This window comes from Gilbertella persicaria (genome assembly GCF_025201335.1).
Source record: "Gilbertella persicaria strain CBS 190.32 chromosome Unknown B0P05scaffold_77, whole genome shotgun sequence".
In the NCBI taxonomy this organism is placed as follows: Eukaryota; Fungi; Mucoromycota; class Mucoromycetes; order Mucorales; family Choanephoraceae; genus Gilbertella; species Gilbertella persicaria.
In genome coordinates, this window is record NW_026252038.1 from 51,936 (window position 1) to 72,689 (window position 20,754).

The window sequence follows — 20,754 nt, forward strand, 5'->3', positions numbered from 1 at the left end:
TACACTACTACCACTACCACCACCACCACCACCACTACTACTACTACTATAGCAATAACAACGACAACAAAAGCATACCACTGATACACACCCACATATAAAAAAAAAAACTGGATTTTTTCTGTACATTGAAAAAAAAAAAGGAGTCAATCTTTTTTTTTTTTCTACTCTCTTTATGACACTCCTACTTTTTTTTTTTCTTCTATATACTCCTTTTATTTGTATATTTTATATATATATATACATATATATATTTATTTTTTTTACATGACATTCAAATCAGTTCAATTGTATACACACATACAAAAAAAAAATTTTTTTTCTCTTTTCTGTTGATCCTTTTTGAATCATCAATGTGATACAAAGCGCATCATGACGTTTCTGATTCTTAAAGAAAATAAGCTGAGATTTAACTTTATTCGGATGATGAAATTAAAAAGGTGCGTAATTCGGGTGAGCATAGATCCAATGGGGATTGACCATCCTGATTCAGTTGATCCAAATTACCATTGTTTTCTATCAATAATAAGGCACAATCACCATGTCCTTCTTCACAAGCAAGATGAAGAGGTGTATTGCCTTCTTGATCTTTAGGATTGATTCTACTCTTAGCTTCAATCAATGCTTTCATGATCTGAATATAACCACCACTGGCTGCACGGTGTCTAATAGGTGTTAAACGAAAATATATATATATACACTTGAAGTTGCTTACAAGGGTGTTTGTTTATATTTGTTGAGTTGATTTATAGGTGCATTGTATTGAATTAATAATCTACAGATCTATGATTTTTATCAGTTTTGATCTTTGTTAAAAATGGGGTTTTACTTCAAGACGGTTTTTACTTGCAGCATAATGCCTTAAAAAGAGATCAATGACATAGTCAAGATGAAATTAACTTACAATACAGATTGACTTGTTTCGTTTTCTAAGGATGGATCAGCTCCTTTTTCCAATAATAACTTGACAACATCTGTATGTCCAGCAGAGACTTTGATAATGGATAAGTATATAGAAACTATCTTTGATACATTACCAGCAATCAAAAGAGGTGTCCAGCCAGCCTAAATAAAAATAAAAGAGGGTATGAGTAAATATGACATATAGAAATACCCTTACTTCTTTATCTTGACTATTGATCAGTGCACCCATTTTAAGTAAGTAATCTACGATATCTGCATGACCTCCTGAAGCAGCCCAATGAAGAGGATTACGTCCATCCTATCTTATTATTGGATTACGGTTGTTTAAATATCATTTGAATTACATCATCAAAGGCATTCAACAGGCCTTTGTCTTTGTCCAACATTTGTTGAACAATAAACAGTTTGCCTTCATAAGCAGCTTGAAAGATAGTTAACATGATAAAAATAAAAAATAAGAAAAAAAGAAAAAGAGAAAAGAAAAAGAAAAAGATACACGTCACTCTATTTTTTAAATGAGTTTCAATTTTATGTACAATATAAAGAATGGGTATATAGTTGCATATTAGGAAGTAGGTACAGGTTGATGACGGCAAAGTGGACATTTATTCTGTCCTTCTGTCAACCATTTGTCAATACACTCCTTGTGAAACCCATGATGACAATCAAGGACACGGACATCTTCTTCAGATTGATAGTTATTTAGACAGACTTGACAACCTTCTGCATTACCCAACATGGTCTGCTTTACTTGTTGCGTATATTTCAGCAATGGAACATGGCTATCAATGGCTTCTTGACTGACTGTAGGACGACGTGCAGGACCAATAAATGTAGCCAAATCAAGTAATTCTTCATAGCTTGGACTATCATTCATCATGTTCTCTACACTATTACCACTAATGATGTACACAGTCCATTGACCTGTACCTAATCCTCTTGCTTGTTGTTGTTGTTGTTCTCGCTCGACACGTTCTCTAATTCTGGCACTTTGTCTTCTAGGTGGCGTTTCGTGGGTTGATTCAGGCTGTGTTGTTTCTTGTTGTTGAGGAGGATGAGGAGGAGGATGGGATGTATTGGTTCTTAAACCATATAGAAAGACAGGCAACATCATCACACGGGTCACTTCAGTTTCTTCCTCCACTGTACTAGGCGATTGTCCATCTGCATTGACAGCAGTTGTATCTGCAGGATGGTTACGAGATACACTGGTCACAATCACAGGTAATCGCATAAACCGCATAAACGAATCTTCTGTACTTTCGGGTTCCATTTGTTGAAATATCTCAGGTGATAAATGCATAGTTAATTGTTGTTGTTGTTGTTGTTGTTGTTGTTGTTGTTGTGGCTGCTGCTGTTGTTGTTGTGGCTGCTGCTGTTGTTGTTGTGGCTGCTGCTGCTGTTGTTGTGGCTGCTGCTGTTGTTGTTGTTCCTGTTGCGATGAGATGGGCATCTGTTCGTTACGAAAAGAAGCAACAACAGCTTCACTAATGACTTGAGCAATCATGCGAGAAAATGGACTGATGGTCTCATTAGGACTGGGTGAACTGGGACGAGGTAGTGAAAAAGACTCACTTCTTGAAGGAAGTTGGCTAAGTGAAGGTCGAAGGTTGTCAGAGGATCGTTCTCTTCGAAGTCGATAAGGTGTTGCAAGCGTAGTAGACCTTCTTGGTCTAGGACGAAGGACTCGATCTCCTCTTATGTTTTCATTCAGAGAAGAAGAGGAATTAGACGAAGAAGGAGGGTCTTCATTATTGTTGTTGTTATTGCTGTTGTTTGTGTTTGTATTGTTGGTATCTGACTGTTGAGATTGTCGTTGGCCCATAATAAAGTGTGAAAGAAAGAAATAGAAAAAAAAGGATGCCCCCTCACTAATTTTTTTTGTTCGGAAAATTAAACATCCGCGTCTATCGGACACATGTTTTCATTTAGAAAGAATGATCTTGATAGAAAAAAAAAATAGGCTTCAAGTAGGTGAAAGAAGAATCTAGATGTCCTTCATCATTTGACTCAATACTTAAAGTTTGGCGGTGTCTATTGATGTAGACGGATTGACTTGTAATTTCGAGAAATTTCTCGAATAGACCCAAGACGAAAATATGACGCAACAATTCTTTTGGCATCATGTAGCTTCATAAAACTGCGCCTAATGGGCATTCCTAAAAAGGAAGTGTAATTAAATGTCTTTCACAATACTTGATAATATAAGTGATTTATTTACTACAAAAATATAATATACATACATAATAACAAGAAATGATCATTCAGGTAATAAAGCAATGCGATCATTCAGCCAAAGACAATCATCTGCCCATCGATTCTTTTCTTTGGCTAATTGTTTTTTATGGTTATCCCTGTGATAAATGGCTTGTTCAAGCTTCATTCGACACTGCTTCTCCTCTTCGAGTTGAGACTTGAGTTTCATGATCATGGCTAATAATACTTTAGCATCTTCTGTTTCTTCTTGAAGAAGAGGTCCTGATGCTAAGGCTGGAGGACAGGAAGGTCTTCTTGCTCGCATGGTCGAAATGGTTTGTCGACAATGAGGACATGCTTGTGACTCATTGGATCCATTCCTATCGTCTGTCTGCACCTGAACATGCCTAAGACGCACAGACCTTCGCTTGAGTGCAGCTTCAGGTACAGATCGAATCGCACTCACAATAGCTGCTGAAGCCACAGCAGGAGGCAAAGGTGCTGGACGTCGAGGCGAATGGGTTGTCTTGGGCGGCTGAGGAAACTGAATGTCATTTAAGACACTGGTAAATAAAGGTACGGGTGGAGGACTATGGGCCACTGTGGCCTGTGCATGAATGTCCTTTTCGGATGCTGTCTCACTATAGACACCTGAATCACGCAAGGATTGTCTTGGGTTGGGCTTTCTTGGGGTGTTTGTCGTCTTGTTAGTAGTCTGCTGATCAATCGTGATGGGGATATGAGGTCTCTTTTGAACGAGTGTAGGTGAAGGTGTCAACGGCTTAAGTACAGTAGGCTTTTTACGCAGTTTGTTTAATAAGCGTGTAGCTCGAGTCAATTGTTGTTTGTTGTCATGCAAATAATGATCTTTGACATACTCTTCAGGTCCTGTGCTGGACAAAAAGTCGGCTAATATCATGGTTTCGTTGCGTAAATCTTGAGAAATGCCACTACTATAATGACTACTGTTACTATCATCTAGGTAAGATTCATCTTCTATTTCTTCTTGTACTGAGTCTGAAAGTTGTTCTTCATAGGCCATTGCATGCTTTAAGGGCCTTAAAACTGCCCTTTGTTGTGAATACACTTTACTGGTCGTTTTAAACATAACAAAAGAAAAAGAGATAAAAGAAAAGAAAAAAAGGAATGTATATTTTGGCAATATAAAAAAAAAAGAGAAATGAAAAGGAGGTTCCAATAAATTATGGTTACGCGCGTATAAATAATGCGCAAGGAGAAACTTCTAAACGATTTTAAATGAATTCATGCTTTCTCCCTTACACAATGTTTTATTTTTCCTGCAGAATCTCCCCTCCTCCTTTTAAGAAAATAGATATAAAATACAACCTCCTATACTTCTTCATCATCGTCTTCTTCTCCCTCTTTTGAATTTTGAGTTAACCTCAACATGTCTTCTTGTTGTTGTCTCTTCTTTTCTCTTTCTTCTACTTGTCTGGGAATCGAAAGTACAGAGTCCGAAATAGATCGCTTATCATTTGGTTTTCTAGTACGCTGATTGACCGACCGATCCTTCTTTTTGTTCAGACCTAGCAACACAATAGCCCTTGATTGATCATTGACCATTTCTTTGGCACGGAGAGCCAATTGTTCTCGTTCATGACTCTCCTTGGGAGGATCACGTTTGTATGGATGCGCGGGTGTATTTTGCTTGTCTTTCCATTTTCGCCATCCCTCAAAATCAATCAGGGCCTGCATGCATCCCCATTCCATGATTTTTTTCTCGAGCCATTCAAGACTCACAGGCTTTGTCAAGAAATCATTACAGCCTGCAGCTAAGGCGGACTGCCGGTCACTTTCCAAAGAAGAAGCCGTGAGTGCGACAATAATCACAGGCGATTGAAACACACGCTGCTCGATCAAGGACGAAGTAGACGAGGTGGACGAGGAAGAAAGAGTGATAGGTGCTGCTGGTCGTATAGGTTCCTCTGGTGGTTCCTCTTCGATCGTGCCGGGCAAAACACCAATCTTTCGTTCTTTTTCAATACTTCGAATCATTTTGGTTGCTTCAATACCGTCCATAACAGGCAATTGAATATCCATCTACAAATACATCATGAGTGACACATACACACTTTTTTTTTTAAAAAAAACATACGAGAATTAAATGAAATCCACCTCCTTTCCATTTCTCTACGGCTTCTTTACCATCAGAAGCCACAGAGAATTTAATACTATGCTTCTTCATCCATGTAGATAAAATAGCTTGATTGATCATGTTGTCTATTAATAAGATATGAGTACATGTGGATGTATGTCAATGATGACTTACCTTCTACAATCAATACACTGATAGGAGGACTTTGTTTTTCTGATTGTGTGTTCTTTTCTTTACGCTTACGGTTACTGATCTTAAAGTTAAATTTTGATTTGGATTTAGGCTTAGGGTTCTCTGGTTGAGGCAAGTCAGCTGTTGCCTTGGGAGACAAGACATGATCTACAGAACCCAAAAGAGGCGATCCGTGAAAATTAGGGTTTGGTGCAACTATAGGGGGTGGTAAGCCTTCATAAGGTTCTATCATATCTGCATGTTTCTTATTGGGTGACATGATGTGTTCTTCAAGTTTAGGCGAGGCTTGTTGACTGCCTGAAGGAGATAAAGAGAGGTCGATCAAGGTACGTCTGCCTCCAGAAGGAACAAACGTGTTGCTGTGAGACCGAAGTCGACGGGGAGGCTTTCCGTTGGTCGTGGGCGAGTGTGCTGAGACAGGTGTGGCCGGGTTGGCAGTAGAGGGTGTGATGGCAGGCACGACCGCATTCATCAAAGTATTGTTCTTGACAGCCGATAAATGAGGCGAGGTATTGAGTTTAGGAGGCAAGACGTGGTTCTGTGTGACAGCATTCGAACGAATGGCTAACGGATCGAAAAAATAATTGCCCTTTTCAGACTCGACTTGAAGACCGCTGGGTGAATGGATGCGTGGTCTTCGGCCGCCAGGTGAGAACCGTGTAGGATCGTGTGGTGTCAAAATAGCCGCTGGTGTGATGGCGTCCTGATAAGGTTGAGGCGAGAACAAAAGATGCTGATGAGGCCCTACAAATGGGCTAAGGGGGGACGTAGCAATCGGCATAAAATGTGGTTCAACCACAGCGTTACGCCAAGCCGTATGAAGGGCTGTCAAAAATCGACGTGGACCAGCAGGTTTAGGAACCACGACCACACGGGGTGAATGAGGTGTAGGTGTCGTCGAGAACCAATGGATCACATCACGTACTCGTTTATAGTTACTGAGTGAAGAAAAAAAGACCACGGCAACTGTACCTTGAAGCATGGCATCTGAGCCAAGGTTGTTGCGAGATTTAGAGCGTCGGTGACGACGATGAGGCGTTGCAAGTGATGCTTGTGAGGCTAAGGGTTGTGACGTTGCTGGTGTAGGTTGCTGTTGTTGTTGTTGTTGTTGTTGTTGTTGTTGTTGTTGTTGTTGTTGTTGTTGTTGTTGTTGTTGTTGTTGTTGTTGTTGCTGTTGCTGTTGTTGTTGCTGTTGTTGTTGTTGCTGTATTAAAGGAGAAGAGGCTTTATCTCGGAACTCTTTGAGTTTTCTTTCAAGTGTTAAAAGATCATCGTCAATCAATACAAAAGCAGGTGGAATCGAATGAATATGCTCTTCTGCTGTGGCTGGAGAAGGCACTTTGTTATTATTACTTAAACTTCTACTGGTAGAAGGCGATAGAACAGAATGAATATCTAAGGGTGTCTTTGGCGGTTGTTGTCGTTGCTGCTGTTGAGAGGCTATAGAAGCATCTGAATCAGATCCGACTGTAGTGTTTGTATCACTGATTTGTTCATCCTCTTCTGTATTGTATCCCAAGACAGGCAAATGACTAATATCCGTATTCCAACTCGCTAAGCAACTCGTCAAGTGCTTTGCAAAAATACTCTTTTCAGGTGCATGCAAAATCATACGAACACCCTTGAGTTTAGCAATAAACCCATTTAAATCTTCTAATGTGGGTTCATTTGAAAACCGAATATTCGACAAGTGTTTTTCCAAGATTTGAGAAGGCTTTTCAATAAACAACAAGTGCTGATCACTATGGCTGCTACCTGGAAACAACTCAAACATGACATCGACTCGAGTCTTGTTTTTGCCCAAGTCTTCCAATTCCATCTTACCACCCACAAAATTCAATAGGCGAACAGTGAAATTGGCATTGGGTATAAGTGCTGCAGAAAGGCCTGGGGGAATGGCAGGAGATGCTGTATATGTGATCTGAAAGATAACTTTGAGTTTGGGCGTATTTGGGATAGGTGCAATGGACAATCCGAGTTCTATGCAAGCACCTGGTGTACATCCTTCCAACATGTTTCTTAACAACTAAGAAGACAGAATTAAGGCATGCTGCTATAGTGGATGACTTACATTAATTAAAGCATGCTTGATGCCGTCTGCATCCCCTACAGCATTAGGATAATAAAGGACATTGTCTGTATGGTAAATCACAAAATGGACACCCAATTTACCCGACATGCCAGCCAAAGCATCGCTCACACTCTGAATCAATTCCCCAGCATCAAAATCGAGACGCACAAGTGATCTGACTTGATTCTCTTCAGCGATGACGTGATGCGTATCTGTTTCTCGTATTATTCTCGAAATCAGATTTAAATGCGAACTGATATGGCAAGCTTGTTGGACCATGGTGTTAATGGCTGATATACTTGTGATAGGCACAGCAATTGAACAAGCACTGAGTAATTCGTGTGTGTTGGATAGAATAGAACTAGGCGAGAATTGCTCTAGTGTGGCCATCACAATCAAAGCTGCATCTCGTATTTCTTGAGATACAGTCGTGAGAAACATGGCTCTTCTTTTTGTGTAGATTTCGAGTGCTTGATCAATGGCTTTTTGATCCACTGCTTGTTGTTCTTGTCGTTGTTGGCGGATATAAGTCTGCAGTTGTTGATTGTGTCCAAAGAGACGATGGACAAGAAAGAAAAGCAGTGCGCTTGTCATATGCGTCATTCTACTGTTCTGGATACCAAACACACATGCACTGACAGCAAAAAATAGTGAATAATCATAACATGCATGTTGATCAAACAATGACCAGAGCATCACAAGTGACCATTCCCCCAAAGATGCTGTGGTTAACAATGATATCCCTGATGTGGCTGCCGAGTAGATTGCTTGTGAGAAGCATAGTAAGATTGCTATGGTGAACAAGAAAGCGATTTCTTTTATCAGTAAAGGGGCTTCGATGCTATCGATGGTGACAGAGGGCAGGTTGATATCAACGTATTTGTCTTGAGCAAAAGCATCTTCTTCTAAACTTTGCTGTGATAACCAAACAGACCGTAAATTGGATAGTCTGGGTCTTTCTTGAGATGACTTTTTATTCAGTGCTAGTTTGCTATTGAGATTAGCAGGCAAAGAAAAACTAGGCAGTGTAGGTGTGGCGTTAAGAAACGCGTTTTGGGCTTTATTTTCTTGCTGTTCAGACATGATAATACATTGGATAAAAAGAGAAAAAAGAAGGAAAAAGAACAAGTACAAAAACAGTAATTATTTAAAGTAAGCAGGCATGATCAAGATCGAAACCTGCTGGGAGTTTTTCTAGCTCATGTAAGTCTTGTTTTAAAACGCTTTTTTGGTCCTACATACCAGTCAGTACTTTCATAACACATCTTCATGTTACCTCGGCAAAGTGAAAATGACCTGCAAATGTCTTGTTGTCAAGCAAAAATGGAAACCAGTAACGATCGTCTGTCCACATTTGATCAAATGGGATATCCTGGAAAGAAAACCACTGAGGCTTCATTTCTTCTGTCCTGTTCTTTTGTTAGCACATAATTCTATCTCAGTTGAGCTTACTCTTTAGGTTCACCTAGAAAAGATCGAGTGATAAAAATATGGGTTTCTAAAGCGACAGGGTCATTTTCAAAAGTAAAGGCTAAAAGACCCTTTTGTTCTAAATCAATGGCTTCAATCTCACATTCTTCCTGCATATTTTAACTCAGTAAGAATATATTTATCTTCGTATATACCATTAATTCTCGCTTAGCACCTTGTTCAATCGTTTCTCCTTTTTCTACTTTACCACCAAAGCCTAAGATAGAGAATAAATGATATGGCTTTATTCTATGTAATTTTACCATTGAATTTACCAGCACCAAAACCACGCTTTTTCATGCCCAAAAGTATCTTATAAACTATGAGTCTCAGTCTCGTGTTTTGCTTTTCTTTACCTTCTTTTCTTTCTCGTTAAGGGTAAGAACAAGTGTCAATATTTTCTTGCTAGTAAAGACAGACATGAGCGGAAATAAAAAAAAATAAAAAAAAAAAAAAAAGAAAAGATTGCAGTGAGATATCTGTCATCTTGAACAGATGTTACTACGCGACTATGTTTGACGCGTTTTCTTTTCAACTCATTTATTAAAATGAATTTACAAAGTGATGAATGACAATATGTGCGTAATTATACACTTTGTTGAAGAAAAAATAAGATATTAAATAAGAGAGCAGGGAATAGAAGGGAGATAAAAGAGAAAAATAAATTAGCAACAGACATGAACCATTCTATGTAAAATATTGACACGGATACGAGGAGGTAGTTGAATACCTCCCCTACTATCTTCTCATTGCATGTATACTACTACACAATATGACCAACCAATACTAAGCTGTGATTGATGCTGCCAAGTACTGATTTTTCTTCTGCTTGTATTATCTTGAAATAAACATCTCAACAAATCATTCACAAAAAAAAACTGAGCGTATTGAAGTATTATCTTGGCATATGAAAGGGCTTTTGGATCATGATACTTTTGTTGCTGAGTTCGAATAACAAAAAACTGGGCCAATTTTTATTTCGGGTCAGTGTATAACAAAAGGAATCATAACAAGCTTCCTTTCTTTTCTTTTCTTTCTCTCTTCTTATACTCTAATAACCACCAATTTGTTCAACCATCACATCAATACTATCACCATCTTCCATATCCAACTTAAAAGATATGAGTACATTACATATAGACAATGTAACTTACATCATTGGGTGTATCTTGAGGCAAGACACGAGTACCGTCATACAAGAAACGAACTGAGCCAGGTTGTTTACCTTGTCTTTCACAGTATGCATCCATCAACTTTCTTAATTGAGTAGTACGTTTGATTTTGAAAAAAACTTCATTGGAGTCCTAACAAAAAAAGTAAGCAACGAAATAATTAAAGATGCTTATACTTACACTACCAACAACTTTAAGATTGATATGTTCAACAGCAGCAGGTGCTTCCTTCTTTTCGGTTTTATCGACAGTATCGGACATAATGTTGCGCGTGAAAGAAAGAGAGAGAAAGAGAAAAAAAAAAGATGAACAGCCTTGTTTGTGATTTCATTATCCGCGTCTAAGTCACGTGATAAAATGGTAGGTGCTGAAAAACAAAATTTATCTTAAGAATCAAGTACCATAGTTATTGCCAGATACTGAGGTTAAAAGAGCATGTTTCTGGTAGACAACAATATTCTTTTTCTAACATGTTGCCTTCTGCTCGTAAGTCACGTGATATAATACTTATCACGTGACTATCATTATTAACCGAACTTTGTTCCAATTTTTATGTTCGATTTTTATTGAATAAGACAACCGGGGGAGCAGCATAAAAAGAGACATTTCTTTTTCTTTTTGTCAACCATGTCGTTTATCTGTCGCCGATCGCTTCGATCACATACCAACGTAACTATATGCTTTGAATCCAAATATGATACTGACATGAACATAGTTTGTTTGTTTGGAAACAAAGCGTCAATGTATGAAACCTCGTATTTTGGCAGCTCCTACTCGAAACAATGTTAGTCAATTCTATAGTACTGCTTCAGAAGCACGCGCAAAGGCTGCTGTTGGTGTAAGTAAATAAATAGATTGAATTAAAAAACTTATAGCAGTTTGCATAGCCTTTTACCTATAAAGCAGCTGCTGTCTTTTTAGGTGTAGGTTCAGGTTTATTGTTGTATTTCAAGAGCGAAAAACAAAAAGTCGAAAAGATGCGTAAGTAAGCCTGTATATAACCATGTATACTGATAATCGTTAGTCAAGGAAAAAGAAGCTGAAAAGCAAAAGACACAGGCCTTTGGTAAACCCAAGTTGGGCGGTGAATACACACTTACAGATGCATCTAATGGCAAGCCATTTGGTTCTGGGGACTTGAAAGGAAAGTTCTCTTTGATCTACTTTGGCTTTACTCATTGTCCTGATATTTGCCCTGACGAATTAGATAAGATGTCTGAAGTTGTAGACGCAGTCAGTAAGTAAGCATGTACGCATCTGCAAGCCTCTGACATGATATAGAAAAAGATATTGGGGATAATGTCTTAGTACCTGTCTTTATTACCTGTGATCCTCGACGTGATACAATGCCAGTTGTCAAGGAATATGTGAAGGATTTCCATAAGGATTTAGTTGGCTTGACTGGCACTGAAGAAGAAATCAGAAGAGTTGCAAAACTGTTTCGTGTGTATGTCTCTTCACCTCCTGACATTAGTGAAGGAGATGATTATTTAGTTGATCATTCCATCTTTTTCTATTTGATGGATCCTGAAGGCAATTTCTTGGATTGTTATGGTCAAAACTCAGAAGCAAGTGCTGTCACTCAAAGCTTCAAAAACTATTACAATTCCTTTATTCAAAATGGTGGCAAGATTCAAGACAGATATCTCACTATTGAAAATGCTGTACCTGAAAAGCAACAATAAAGAAACAAAAACAGATTATTTTATTGTAAAAAAAAGAGAGAGACATTTCGAGCCAGTCGAAATAAGCTAAAGGGTCATTCAGAAGAAGAGACAAGGGAGACATGTTTTTTATGGCTAAGATAATCATCTTGTTCCATGACACAAGAGTCAATGGAATTAGGTGTAGAAGGAGCAGAGATCAAAGAAGGGGCTGTTTGTTTATGATAAGGTGGAGTCTCGGGCGTAACCGTCAGATGATGGCTTGGAAAGAGTAATGTCTTGGTAGGCATAACTTTGTCCTCACAGATGATACCCAGTTCATTGGCTGACTCTAAGTAAGAAGACGACCGTGCACGTAGAGATGTACGATGATTATTTATTTGGGACCGCTTATTTTCCTCGTGTGACAATTGGCGACGATGCAACGAAGTTGCACGAGAAACGATAGCGTCATATTGAGCCTTTTCCCGACCAACATCGGCAGATTTAGTCTTGTCAAAATGGCTATCGAGATCATGGACTTGAGCAATGGGCCGAAGTGAAATTGTCTTGGGCTTTTTGCCTTCAAGAGACAACATGGCTTCTTGTCGGGACTTATCTTGGAAAGAGAAGGCGATGCTTTGTTCTAGCAAATGTTGGCGCCATCCATGTGTACTGTCAGCATTGTAGGTCTGTCTTTTGTTTTTCATTTGAGGCAACGATTGAAGCATAGGCTCTTTTTCTTGCTCTTCATCAATGAGCATGCCTTTGAGGGCTAAGGTGAGCTGGTCCGTATTAGGAGTAGAGAGAGGACTACGACGATGTCTTCGTTCTTTCAGGGTTAGTTTTTCAACTTCTTCGTCACTTTGGTCGATGGCACTAGTGATAGGGGAATCGTGCTGAGATATAAAAGTAGTGGGTGATTGCTGAGATTGAGGTCGGCTATGATCAAAGGGTATACAAAACTGGGGAAGCGGTGGTGGTGGCGGCACCTGAACCGAAACACTACTGCTCATTCTAGAATTGCCTAATGTACCACTGCGAAAAGGAACTGGGTTTGTTCCTGTAGGCGTCAATGAAGCACTTGAGCGATTGGTCTTAGAGGTGGTGATGCTATCACTATCTTCTTTCAGACTTTCAGGAGAATGAAGTACCTCGGCGTCAAGAGACAAGCGTAGAAAAGAAGGTTGCCTTTTGGTCTTGATAGACCGAGGTTTGACTCGAGGCGTAAGAGAAGGGTCGACAAGAGGGCGTCGGCTATTACTACCAGTAGTAATGCTTGAGCTATACTGGACACTTTCTTTGGGGGGACAGTAACTTTCTCTTTTAGATTTAACTTGTCTGGGTGGCGGAGAAAGTGAAGAAAGTGGCTGTAACTGAGGTTGTGGCAATGGTAGAGGCTGTGTTGGCCAAAAAGACGAATTGAATTCTTCTGATTTGGCTAAACATAACAATGAATATCACAACCAACATGTATATGAAATTACCTTTCACAATGATTTCTGAGGATTGGTGAATAACAGGACGTTCTGTCTGCTCAAAATCTTCATACGACTGTGATAATCGAATCTGTTGTGTATGGCTTGTTTTGGGCTTCTTGAATTTAGAAACAAATGAAAAGCAAGACGACCAGCGGAACTTGCGCGATTTGGAATCTGAGAAATTGGATAGATTTTCGCTGTATCTAGAACGGTCTATGCTCTTCTTTTTATACGGTTGGTGAGTGTGTGCAGTAGCATCATCTGGCATGGATCGAATTAGAGGTATCTGATGATTAGCAACAAGGCAAAAAAAAGGGGGTATATTGCCTTTTTTTCTTTAAAAAAAAAGAAGAGAAAAAGAAGAGAAAAAGAAGAAAAAAAAGGAGGAAAAAAATGAAATAGTAGTTTAAATCTCTTTATCTTGACTTTTTGTTATAAGCTACACTAGTAACCTAAAGTAGTAAGAAGCATACTTTAATACTCGTAGTCCCGATACCTCCGCCTCAAATAAAACAATTCGTTTCCATTAGGTAGTACATGTTGACTTGTTGCAGCATTTACTGTATACCGTTCCTTTTGTTTTCTTTATTTTTGGCTTGTTTTTACAAGATAAGACACTGAGCAAAAAAAAAAAAAAAAAAAAAGGAAGAAAGCCAAGACTATGTGTCATATGCTTAGATTCTCGGGGCGGATTGAGTTATGCTTCGTACTATTTACTCTTTTATCAGATACTACATTGCACAGTGCAAAGTAGCTTATTCTTCATCATGTAACATAATCCTTTTGAAAAGGAAATAAAAACATTCTTCTTTCTCATCGGTACAGACGGCAAGTGTTAAATAAAGAAATTCAAGGAGAAATAAAAGTAATACTTGTTCGTTAAGCCAAGAGAAACATCTGATTATTTCATTTCGTCTTTTGTTTCTCTTTGTCTGTTTGTCTGCAGTGTGCACGAGTTTCTAGCATTCTCTTTTAAAAATAAACATACAAAAAAAAAGAGAGAGAAGAATATATCATTGGTTCTTGTGTCTATCTAGGCAATTCCCTTACATACCTTTCCCTCTTTCTCGCTTTACATGGGTAGGCAGTTTAAACTTCTGTCTTCTTTTTTTCTCTTTTCTCTAATAAATTCTGGTGCTACCAAAAAGTAAATGTGCATCACTGTGTAATGTTTCCTCGTGGCAAAAGATAGAGAAAGAAAGAACAAGTATTTGGTCTTTCGCAGTAAATGATTTTCCACGTTTTGGCTTAGAAAGAAAACGTTTCTCTTTGTGTTGTTTTCAATTCTGTTTACAAGCCAACATTGATAAGATAAAGTCAAAGGATCTATATTTTTTTTTATAGATTATAGTTTAGACAAACAAAAATTAATTTTTCAAAAGTAACTCGAAGCTAACTTATTTTTGTTGAATTCAATATCCTAACTAGACAGTTATGAACGAATTCAATGTGCATAGTAAAGAACGAAATGATGTTATCTGAATTCAGGCACCAATTCAAACTCGTACAAGATTTTATTTGTTGGGTAAACTTGTTTTCCCTCATCTCTCTCTCTCTCTCTCTCTCTCTCTCTCTCTCTCTCTCTCTCTCTCTGTTAATAATATTTGTTAATGTCTATCTCTCTCTTTAGATCAAGGAGTTACACATAATCCTTTGTTACAAAGAATACGAGTCATGATTGCGTAGAGAGATAATAGCTTAATATTATGTCTTTACTTTTGAAACAACAAATGCTCCTCAATTAAATGTAAATATAGATAGTCTACTTATTTATGTTGTTGAAAACACGACTGCATGAATCAAATCCTTGGTTCAAGGGTGTCCACTCCATTATGTCTGGGCTTGTCGAATACACTTTTATTTTTTCTAGAGATTGTGTGCACTACAGTAAATGCGTGTGAATATTTGCTAGTTTAGGGACGCCTGCTTCATACTTAAGACAATGGAATTCCCGTTTACAATGTACTGGTCGTTTTATCCTTCCTTTTTTAGTATGCAGTAGTATTTAAAGCTTTTCTTAAAGGAAAGAAGAGAATTATACCAAGGATCAATGGTTTTTCATTCAAGTACAGGTACGACAGCTTCTGATTTCTATAGGACATGATGTAATCGAAATTATCCATGTGTTCAGGGGCTATTCTTTTTGAAAAGCGATACTTGTTCTACACAATAGAGATGGGTTACTTAGTGTTTTCTTTGTTTTCATTTTATTAATAAAAATACTAACATCAGTAAATTTATTTTGCCGCTTGTTTGGTTGTTCAAAAGACACTCCTTATCTTGAAGTCAGCGTGTCTAAGAAATAAGACTCTCGCTTTCTCTTCCCTTCTCCCTCTCTTCTGATAAGACATCCTTGTTGCTTAGCTTTATACACATACATAAAAAGAAAACGAAATTAGTCATGACTATAGTAGATTGTAATTACGCGAGTTACAAGAATGAAATCAAGCCGTTATTTTAGCTCAATCAAAAGAAAGTGGCTAGACTGTAAAGTACAATTTGCCGATCATCATGAAACCTGTCTTTGAAGATGACGATACAGTGTAAAAATGTAAACAAATACCAAACATTAACTACTCCTAGAATAGTATTAAGATGCCCTTTTCGGTGCTATAATACTTATAAGAGATAGCTGAGTAGCTTTTACTAAAGTACATGGAACTTTTTAATTTTTTTTTTTTTTTGGACACGCATCATCAGGTATTCAAAATGGCCAAATTCTGATTTTTTCCAAAAGGGTTCATTCAGGGTCGGTATTTAGTACTCCGACAAAGCTCGCTTCTTTTCTGTTTTGCGAGCCAAGAAATGAAGCTATCAGCATGCCCAAGTACTCAAAACAAGCGCCAAAGACTGATAAATATGAATATTTGTTTTAAATTAGAGAATACTCATGAGAGTGGTATTTTATGGCCAAAAAAGCGTTGAAAATGATAGCCTAATTTTCGGCATTTATTTGAGAGTTTTATTGTAATAAAGCTACATATACATTATTTTCTTGACGAGAAGCTATTTGTAAGAGACTTTTACTAAGACATTATGGGTCTAAAAGCTCGTTTTTGAACCTTTTTAGAAAATGGATCCATCTGAAGAACTTTTGGAAGACTGTTTTTAGACCTCCGCAGCTAGCCATTCATTTATTCTCGACTGTCTACTTGACTGCGACTTACTTTTTAAACAAAAAGCTACCATGAGTGCGTACGGTTCAGACAAAGCAGTATGTAGATACACGACCAGTAACCGTCTTTTTATTTACTTTTAAAACTTGTGTCTAGGCAGATACAGATTTTAGACGCAAGTGGGATAAAGCTGAATATGCGGCCAAAGCAAGAGCCCGTGAAGAACAGTATCGTATGTCTGATCAAAACGATGAGAGACGAAAAAGAGGTTTGCCCCCTTTGAATTTGAATAAACCGCACGACAAAGAAGATACAAACAAGGATCTCATGAAGCATCGTGAAGAAAATATCGATTTAGAAAAGAATGTTGGCAAGATTCAAGTGGTTCAATCCCTTGAATCAAGGAAACAACCAGGTTTTTATTGTAAAGCATGTGATGTTACCATCAAAGACAGTGTTACTTATATTGATCACTTGAATGGAAGAAAGCGTAAGTTGTCAACTATGCTTATTACAAGAAACACTCATTCAATGCATTAGACTTGGATAACGTTGGTATCTCTGCCAAGATTGAAAAAGCAGACGCCAATTCAGTTAAAGAGCGATTGGCCATGTTAAAGAGAAAGAAGGAGAATCCCGAAAAAGAAGAATACAGTAAGTTGGTAATTTATCCTCTCATAGTATCTTACTATAAAAATAGACCTTGATGAAAGATTAGCAGCATTAAAGCAACAAGAAGAAGAAGAAAAGAAAAAGAGACGAGAGAAAAAGAAGCAAAAGAAAGAGCATAAAAAGAAAGATCAAGTTGAAGAACAACTTGATGATGAAATGGCCAAAATGATGGGATTCTCGGGCTTTGGTTCATCAAAAGCATAAGTTTATTTCTTTTTTTCTGGAGAATTAAGCTAATGCACTTTCTCTTCCAAGCGTAGCCAATTGATCCAAGAATTCTTGAGGAGATAAAATGTCTGTAGATCCATAAACAATCTTTTTCTTGCTATTGTTTTGCTATTGAAATAAAATATATAAGAATATATATATATATATAGGTGTCCATTGACTTACTGAAGCTAATTCTTGCAAGTTTTGGTATTCAAGATAATTACCACCACCTACAACAAACACAATAGCTTCTTGGAATGCTACTTTATGTTGGCGTTGAGATTTTGAATTCTTGCTAGCCTTAGGATCAAAGTAAAGATAGTCATTGGCTTTTGATGTCTCACTCTGTGGTGGTGTCATGATGTCAGAAACTATCCTACTCACGACCAATTCTTTGCGAGTAGGCAGTAGATTTTTGACACCTGAAAGTAGATTCTCAAATCCTCCGCCAAGAGCTCCTTCTTTTAATCTATCAGACAACTATGTGCATGTATTTAACCATCTAGAAACACTCGTTAAATACCCTTACTTTGTTACCAATGCTACTGAATCCACGGAATAAATCATTTTGTGAGAATCCAGTTTGTGGTTGTGGTGCAGAAGAGATCATTGAAGTCATACGCATTAATGCACGTACTCTACAAAACAAGGTTAGAAATATCTCTCTAATAGACTGTTTTGTCTTACTTTTTAATATAGTTCAAAGGTTCCATGTCACAATTGGCTTCAGAAAGGGCTTTTTCATATGCTTCCATATCGTCCTTGGGGATTTCTTCTACTGTTGATAGATAATAGATCAAGAACAATCTCATTTTGTCTTCAGGGTTCTTTTTTTCTGCGTCTCGAATAGTCTCAAGTAACGCGTTCTTGTTAAGTCTGGTAATGCCTTCCTCAAGTTGGAAGAAACTGTCCAATTGTCTATCCTTGATGGAGTTTAACAAGGCTGTAGCTACATTCATATGCATATCTAAAGTAGCCTTTCTTGCTGTTAATTCAGGTAAAGCAGTAATGGCTGATTTTAATAATTTAGTGTTGGAGGACATATCGGCCTGGCTCACGTCTTCTAAAGATGAGACGCCACTCATGCCTGTAATTTCAGCAGCATCTTTTTTGTACTTGTTTAATTCAAAATCAATGTCTTCAGCTACCTGTGGAAATGGGCTGGAGGCGTTTTTTGTCCAAAAGAAATCTTTACTGTCGAGATCATAACTGCGTTTCTTTCCAGTTTCACCTTCTTCGATAGTAACACGATTCAATTTCATGGAAAGAACATCATGAACCAATGCTTCGTATGTCCATGAGTGAGCCAACATGGGTGTTAGATCCATACTTCTATCCAACAAAATAAGAACAGGTCGTTGTAAATTACTGTTGGCATCTGAAGAAAACAAATTGGTTCTGCTGTTCATGACATGGTCGCGTAATTTGCTATCCAGTTTGATGGCAATACTTTCAGCAGCATTTCCTCGGGGCATCGAATAATAGGGACAACACCCATAGTCACAATGACAGAAAATAGGGCATTGACTGCCTTGTCAAGAGTTTCTTCGATCAACGCTTCTGTGGCAGTAGGGTTGTTTAAGCTGATGAATGCATGTGGTTGATAAAGTGAGAATACATTAGGATTTGTACAAATGAAATTGAGATATTGATCATAGACCTATGATATTAGGATTCAATGCCACGCACTTGTTTGCTTGGCTTACTTGATTGACCATATCTGAGGTATTATCAGTAATAGTTTTAGTGGCAAATTCTTCTAGAACATGTCGAGGAACAGTTGAACAAAAGTTGATATAGTATGAATCATACAAATTGCGGTTTAGATCCTGTTTATCACAGTTAATAATACTATTGTTTTCTGTATGCTTGTTACCTCGCATATCCTTTTGATGTTTTCCAAAGTGGGTTCTACAAAATAGACAGCAGGAACATCGGGCAAAGGTGATCTTTCTTGCGATAAAAGCCTATGGATATGTACTATGAGCCACGCGTGTCTATTCTTGACTCGACTTACATATGAACTGTAACACCATTCTCGCGAAGATCATTGACACGCATGATAGAGGAAATAATATCTTGACCAAACTTATCAAAGACAAGTACTTTCCATACGATATTCTCGCTTTCGTTTCCGGAGGAAGGGCCCTCTGGTGAATTTAGATGAAGCATGTTCACAATAGCATCTATGGGTAGATGAGTACAACTCTTATAAAGTCTTTATCTTTAGCTACCATATTGTGCAGAACGTAATGAGTTGGTCTCTACTAATGGCAGTGTGTTTATCTGATTCTGCATCTTTAAAGCAAGAAAAAGAAATTATAATTGGAGGAGGGACCAATGATGTCCTTTTTCGTGCCAGAATGCAATTGCCGATCCTCATATTCAAGCGAAGAATAAGACTCAACTAGTCGTGCCGGCCCACCCCGAGTGTGTTTATGCACCGGAATAGCTACACATGATTATGCATATGCTCAAGACGCATATTTAGCTATAACCATCAAAAACGACTCTTTTGCTTTCTCTTTTTCTCTTCACTCGCTCTTCAAATTATCTTTTCGCACTGAGTAGTTTCTCACCCTTTTGCCTTTATGTTTGCAATCATTCCAATTTTTTTTAAAGCACCTCGCCATAAGTTTATTTCTAATCTGCCTTACTTACTATCTCTATTTAAAAGCAGTTATTCCCTAGACTTAGTTATGTTTCTTTTGATATTAAAAGGCTCATGCTGTTTAATTTGATAGCAAACATGCGACAAGACTCTACTGTACAATCATGCTGATTTGGAACCAATGAACTATGTTTAAGTTTTTTTCTATCACATTTTGACTTCTTATTGTTCTTAGATTTTTTACTTAGTTCAAGTATGCTAAAGTACTATCTAGTACTCCTTTGCCTCTTTTGTAGTCATTTCATTTTTTAAAATCGGTTAAAAACATATGTTCTACATTATTGCTTCTAAAAAGCACTTTAAACATAAAAGACCTTGTCTCATTATCTGCTTGGATTTGTTTACATAGTCTACAAATGTCGTGGTTTTTCCAAGATATGAAATGAATTTTAACCATTCAGTAAAAAAAGCTAAAAAAACAAGTCGCTCCTAGGTGGGCTCGAACCACCAACCTCCTGATTAACAGTCAGACGCGCTAGCCAATTGCGCCATAGAAGCTGTTTTTTAGTTGTCGATTTGATATTTTACTTAGGTTTGTATTCTTATAGTCAAGTCACGAGACAATAGAACGTTTCTTAGCCAATAGATTCACTGGGAAATATTCTGGAAATAACGTGACGTCACAGAAAGGAACTGTGTATTGATACAGTAAGTATAAGATCTTTATTTATAATAAATGTAATGTTACCTGTGTATTGATACAGTAAGTATAAGATGAAGAACTTACAAGTATCAATAACACAGTATTTATATGTTTTCTAATTGTACTAAAATATATAAACTATAACATATGGAGAAGGAAGTAATTAAATACTTAAAG

At 37.7% G+C, this 20,754-nt stretch overlaps 11 protein-coding genes and 1 non-coding gene across 12 annotated transcripts; 2 read left to right on the forward strand and 10 right to left on the reverse strand.

Moving 5' to 3' along the window:
• Positions 1-642: 642 nt before the first annotated feature.
• B0P05DRAFT_564854 (ankyrin repeat-containing domain protein) lies at positions 643-1,373 on the reverse strand. Its single transcript, XM_051580889.1, has 5 exons — positions 1,121-1,373; positions 1,038-1,065; positions 905-992; positions 830-860; positions 643-783 (listed from the first exon to the last, which is right to left on the reverse strand). The coding sequence occupies exons 1-5, from the start codon at positions 1,151-1,153 to the stop codon at positions 712-714; spliced, it is 252 nt and encodes an 83-aa protein (XP_051429452.1). The 5' UTR covers positions 1,154-1,373; the 3' UTR covers positions 643-711.
• Positions 1,374-1,420: 47 nt separating this feature from the next.
• Positions 1,421-2,757, reverse strand: B0P05DRAFT_500584 (uncharacterized protein). Its single transcript, XM_051575437.1, has one exon. The coding sequence runs from the start codon at positions 2,747-2,749 to the stop codon at positions 1,490-1,492; it is 1,260 nt and encodes a 419-aa protein (XP_051429453.1). The 5' UTR covers positions 2,750-2,757; the 3' UTR covers positions 1,421-1,489.
• A 364-nt stretch (positions 2,758-3,121) lies between these two features.
• On the reverse strand, positions 3,122-4,295 carry B0P05DRAFT_564856 (uncharacterized protein; the record flags this gene model as incomplete). The annotated part of the gene is made up of 1 exon (XM_051580890.1): positions 3,122-4,295. A coding segment is annotated over exon 1 (1,040 nt), but the record flags the coding sequence as incomplete, so codon positions are not given.
• Positions 4,296-4,349: 54 nt separating this feature from the next.
• B0P05DRAFT_344136 (uncharacterized protein) lies at positions 4,350-7,495 on the reverse strand. Its single transcript, XM_051573587.1, has 3 exons — positions 5,411-7,495; positions 5,237-5,361; positions 4,350-5,181 (listed from the first exon to the last, which is right to left on the reverse strand). The coding sequence occupies exons 1-3, from the start codon at positions 7,440-7,442 to the stop codon at positions 4,471-4,473; spliced, it is 2,868 nt and encodes a 955-aa protein (XP_051429455.1). The 5' UTR covers positions 7,443-7,495; the 3' UTR covers positions 4,350-4,470.
• On the reverse strand, positions 6,988-8,736 carry B0P05DRAFT_344160 (uncharacterized protein). The gene has a single exon (XM_051573588.1). It carries the CDS (start codon positions 8,580-8,582, stop codon positions 7,482-7,484), a length of 1,101 nt encoding a protein of 366 aa, XP_051429456.1. The 5' UTR covers positions 8,583-8,736; the 3' UTR covers positions 6,988-7,481.
• Positions 8,594-9,395, reverse strand: B0P05DRAFT_500590 (NUDIX hydrolase domain-like protein). The gene is made up of 6 exons (XM_051575438.1): positions 9,326-9,395; positions 9,233-9,281; positions 9,125-9,186; positions 8,952-9,079; positions 8,776-8,908; positions 8,594-8,733 (listed from the first exon to the last, which is right to left on the reverse strand). The coding sequence occupies exons 1-6, from the start codon at positions 9,389-9,391 to the stop codon at positions 8,647-8,649; spliced, it is 525 nt and encodes a 174-aa protein (XP_051429457.1). The 5' UTR covers positions 9,392-9,395; the 3' UTR covers positions 8,594-8,646.
• A 450-nt stretch (positions 9,396-9,845) lies between these two features.
• On the reverse strand, positions 9,846-10,445 carry B0P05DRAFT_564864 (ubiquitin-related domain-containing protein). Its single transcript, XM_051580891.1, has 3 exons — positions 10,322-10,445; positions 10,124-10,273; positions 9,846-10,080 (listed from the first exon to the last, which is right to left on the reverse strand). The coding sequence occupies exons 1-3, from the start codon at positions 10,400-10,402 to the stop codon at positions 10,021-10,023; spliced, it is 291 nt and encodes a 96-aa protein (XP_051429458.1). The 5' UTR covers positions 10,403-10,445; the 3' UTR covers positions 9,846-10,020.
• On the forward strand, positions 10,362-11,922 carry B0P05DRAFT_564866 (SCO1/SenC-domain-containing protein). The gene is made up of 5 exons (XM_051580892.1): positions 10,362-10,810; positions 10,857-10,979; positions 11,029-11,122; positions 11,166-11,378; positions 11,423-11,922. Exons 1-5 carry the CDS (start codon positions 10,769-10,771, stop codon positions 11,824-11,826), a joined length of 876 nt encoding a protein of 291 aa, XP_051429459.1. The 5' UTR covers positions 10,362-10,768; the 3' UTR covers positions 11,827-11,922.
• On the reverse strand, positions 11,901-13,533 carry B0P05DRAFT_592404 (uncharacterized protein; the record flags this gene model as incomplete). The annotated part of the gene is made up of 2 exons (XM_051582986.1): positions 11,901-13,225; positions 13,272-13,533. The coding sequence occupies 2 exons, from the start codon at positions 13,531-13,533 to the stop codon at positions 11,901-11,903; spliced, it is 1,587 nt and encodes a 528-aa protein (XP_051429460.1).
• Positions 13,534-16,397: 2,864 nt separating this feature from the next.
• Positions 16,398-17,088, forward strand: B0P05DRAFT_519544 (uncharacterized protein; the record flags this gene model as incomplete). The annotated part of the gene is made up of 3 exons (XM_051575741.1): positions 16,398-16,479; positions 16,538-16,871; positions 16,922-17,088. The coding sequence occupies exons 1-3, from the start codon at positions 16,453-16,455 to the stop codon at positions 17,086-17,088; spliced, it is 528 nt and encodes a 175-aa protein (XP_051429461.1). The 5' UTR covers positions 16,398-16,452.
• On the reverse strand, positions 16,996-19,435 carry B0P05DRAFT_630615 (Sec1-like protein; the record flags this gene model as incomplete). Its single annotated transcript, XM_051583492.1, has 8 exons — positions 16,996-17,389; positions 17,447-17,743; positions 17,793-17,901; positions 17,951-18,728; positions 18,758-18,923; positions 18,970-19,092; positions 19,140-19,230; positions 19,281-19,435. The coding sequence occupies 8 exons, from the start codon at positions 19,433-19,435 to the stop codon at positions 17,282-17,284; spliced, it is 1,827 nt and encodes a 608-aa protein (XP_051429462.1). The 3' UTR covers positions 16,996-17,281.
• A 923-nt stretch (positions 19,436-20,358) lies between these two features.
• On the reverse strand, positions 20,359-20,432 carry B0P05DRAFT_t119. Its single transcript has one exon. It is a non-coding gene; the product is annotated as a tRNA-Asn (tRNA).
• Between the last annotated feature and the right edge of the window lie 322 nt (positions 20,433-20,754).

Bases quoted from the DNA above. Each gene is read 5' to 3' on its own strand.
- B0P05DRAFT_564854 (XM_051580889.1), bottom strand. From the start codon at position 1,153: ATGGGTGCACTGATCAATAGTCAAGATAAAGAA. The intron at 1,066-1,120 runs GTAAGGGTATTT...ATTTTTATTTAG, and splicing joins TCAATAGTCAAGATAAAGAA to GCTGGCTGGACACCTCTTTT. The intron at 784-829 runs GTAAAACCCCAT...TAAAAATCATAG, and splicing joins CAAGTAAAAACCGTCTTGAA to ATCTGTAGATTATTAATTCA.
- B0P05DRAFT_500584 (XM_051575437.1), bottom strand. From the start codon at position 2,749: ATGGGCCAACGACAATCTCAACAGTCAGATACCAACAATACAAACACA.
- B0P05DRAFT_344136 (XM_051573587.1), bottom strand. From the start codon at position 7,442: ATGTTGGAAGGATGTACACCAGGTGCTTGCATAGAACTCGGATTGTCC. The intron at 5,362-5,410 runs GTAAGTCATCAT...TCTTATTAATAG, and splicing joins CAGTGTATTGATTGTAGAAG to ACAACATGATCAATCAAGCT. The intron at 5,182-5,236 runs GTATGTTTTTTT...ATGTATTTGTAG, and splicing joins GTGGATTTCATTTAATTCTC to ATGGATATTCAATTGCCTGT.
- B0P05DRAFT_344160 (XM_051573588.1), bottom strand. From the start codon at position 8,582: ATGTCTGAACAGCAAGAAAATAAAGCCCAAAACGCGTTTCTTAACGCC.
- B0P05DRAFT_500590 (XM_051575438.1), bottom strand. From the start codon at position 9,391: ATGTCTGTCTTTACTAGCAAGAAAATATTGACACTTGTTCTTACCCTT. The intron at 9,080-9,124 runs GTATATACGAAG...TAAAATATGCAG, and splicing joins GTGCTAAGCGAGAATTAATG to GAAGAATGTGAGATTGAAGC. The intron at 8,734-8,775 runs GTAACATGAAGA...ACTGGTATGTAG, and splicing joins GTCATTTTCACTTTGCCGAG to GACCAAAAAAGCGTTTTAAA.
- B0P05DRAFT_564864 (XM_051580891.1), bottom strand. From the start codon at position 10,402: ATGTCCGATACTGTCGATAAAACCGAAAAGAAGGAAGCACCTGCTGCT. The intron at 10,274-10,321 runs GTAAGTATAAGC...TTTTTTTGTTAG, and splicing joins ATCTTAAAGTTGTTGGTAGT to GACTCCAATGAAGTTTTTTT. The intron at 10,081-10,123 runs GTAAGTTACATT...ATATCTTTTAAG, and splicing joins CTCAAGATACACCCAATGAT to TTGGATATGGAAGATGGTGA.
- B0P05DRAFT_564866 (XM_051580892.1), top strand. From the start codon at position 10,769: ATGTCGTTTATCTGTCGCCGATCGCTTCGATCACATACCAAC. The intron at 10,811-10,856 runs GTAACTATATGC...ACATGAACATAG, and splicing joins CGCTTCGATCACATACCAAC to TTTGTTTGTTTGGAAACAAA. The intron at 11,123-11,165 runs GTAAGTAAGCCT...GATAATCGTTAG, and splicing joins ACAAAAAGTCGAAAAGATGC to TCAAGGAAAAAGAAGCTGAA.